Consider the following 1,519-nt stretch of genomic DNA (forward strand, 5'->3'; position numbering starts at 1 on the left):
GCGGGGGAGGGGGGGGATTAATGGGAAAGGGAGACTTTGATGGTTTAGGGGTTTAGAAAAGAAAAACTATGAGCATTATATATATATATACGTGCTTGTTAAAGGAAATTTTAAAAAACCAGTGTGCTGAATAAACATTGTTGCTGACCTATAGTTAACCCTTTACTGTTTCTTGCATACCGCAGCATTCTGTGATAAACATCAACCCGCCCATTTACGCGCATGACCCCGATGTGACGATCAGCGAGAAGATTGTCTACTCTTTTCACGGTAAGCTCCCCTTTTCATTCTCTATGTTGACCTCTGTTATCTCCCTTCTCCTGTTTCCTTTCCGACCTCACATACAATGCACTGACCCCTTTTTTGTAGTAGAAGTAGCGGCAGCAGCCATCTTGCACACTTTTGCTGTTGTGTTCTGAATTTTTCTGGTTTCTTTACTTTTTTTTCCATTTTATTTGTGTGTGTTTTTCTGATGTAGTTCTAATTGATAATGAAATAACAATGATGAGTCATTGTATGTAGACTACGAACTTAGCGGGCATAATTTCATTCAGAAGTTTTTATTCTTAAATTTCTTTTTTTAGAATTGCGACTGGAGGGGGGGGGGGTTTACTTCGGGAAAGCGTATTATTAATAATGTAATATTTGAAAGCACTTTTTGTGTACACTCTCTTGGCCTAGATCTAGAATCGGGAACATGAGCTCACTTATTGATGCTGGTTGCCCTCCCAACTTCTTTGTTTATGTAGTAGCAAAATTAACTTTCAGAGAGACATCAATGATGTGTCCTTCTGGGTATGGAAGGGGATTAAAATCGTAATATTAGCCTCAAGTACACTTGAGAAAGTTATTCACAGTTCTGAATAGAAGACGGCACTTATATAACCGTATTGTGTTGCAAGTGTCTTAAAACTCTTACGAAAACGAATGAATAAGATATAATAAGAGAGTTCACGTATCTAATCTATTAAAATAATGGAATAAAACGTTGAAAGTGGGAGGGGGGGAGGAGGATTGCACGTTGTTAGTGAAGAACCAGTGGTTGTGAATGAAAAGTGATGATATTTCATGTTTTGTGACTGTTTAGCAGTTCTACTAAACGAGTGCTTTGTCGCCTAGCGAGAGAAATTCTTATAACGAAGAGAAAATTATTGTTGCAACATTTGCAGTCTGCGTCATCAGAAATATTCTATGAGGGCCTAGAATCTAATTGTTTTTGTGAATTGATCACAAGAGTTTTCAAAAATGTTAATAATATTTTACGTTTTAATTGAATTGTGTACTTTGGAAAAGTGGCATGTTTTAATGTTTTAAGTGTTGGTTTTTAGAAGGTTGAGAGAGAGAGAGAGAGAGAGAGAGAAAGAGAGAGAGAGAGAGAGAGAGAGAGAGAGAGAGAGAGAGAGAGAACCAGAGACAGAGACAGAGACAGAGAGAGTCAAAGGCAGAGAGAGAAACAGGGAGAGAGACGACCGAGAGAGACAGAGAGAGGTAGAAAGAGAGAGACAGAGAGAGGTAGAAA

The 1,519-nt window shown here is 38.3% G+C and overlaps 1 protein-coding gene across 1 annotated transcript in view; it reads left to right on the forward strand.

Moving 5' to 3' along the window:
- Positions 1 to 1,519, forward strand: part of LOC101864557 (cadherin EGF LAG seven-pass G-type receptor 2) — a gene marked incomplete in the record, with an annotated part of 79,342 nt that overhangs the window by 44,987 nt on the left and 32,836 nt on the right. Inside the window, 1 exon segment of the mRNA XM_013088317.2 lies at positions 186 to 270. Coding sequence (XP_012943771.1) covers positions 186 to 270 — 85 coding nt within the window.

Source organism: Aplysia californica, unplaced genomic scaffold, assembly GCF_000002075.1.
Source record: "Aplysia californica isolate F4 #8 unplaced genomic scaffold, AplCal3.0 scaffold00722, whole genome shotgun sequence".
In the NCBI taxonomy this organism is placed as follows: Eukaryota; Metazoa; Mollusca; class Gastropoda; order Aplysiida; family Aplysiidae; genus Aplysia; species Aplysia californica.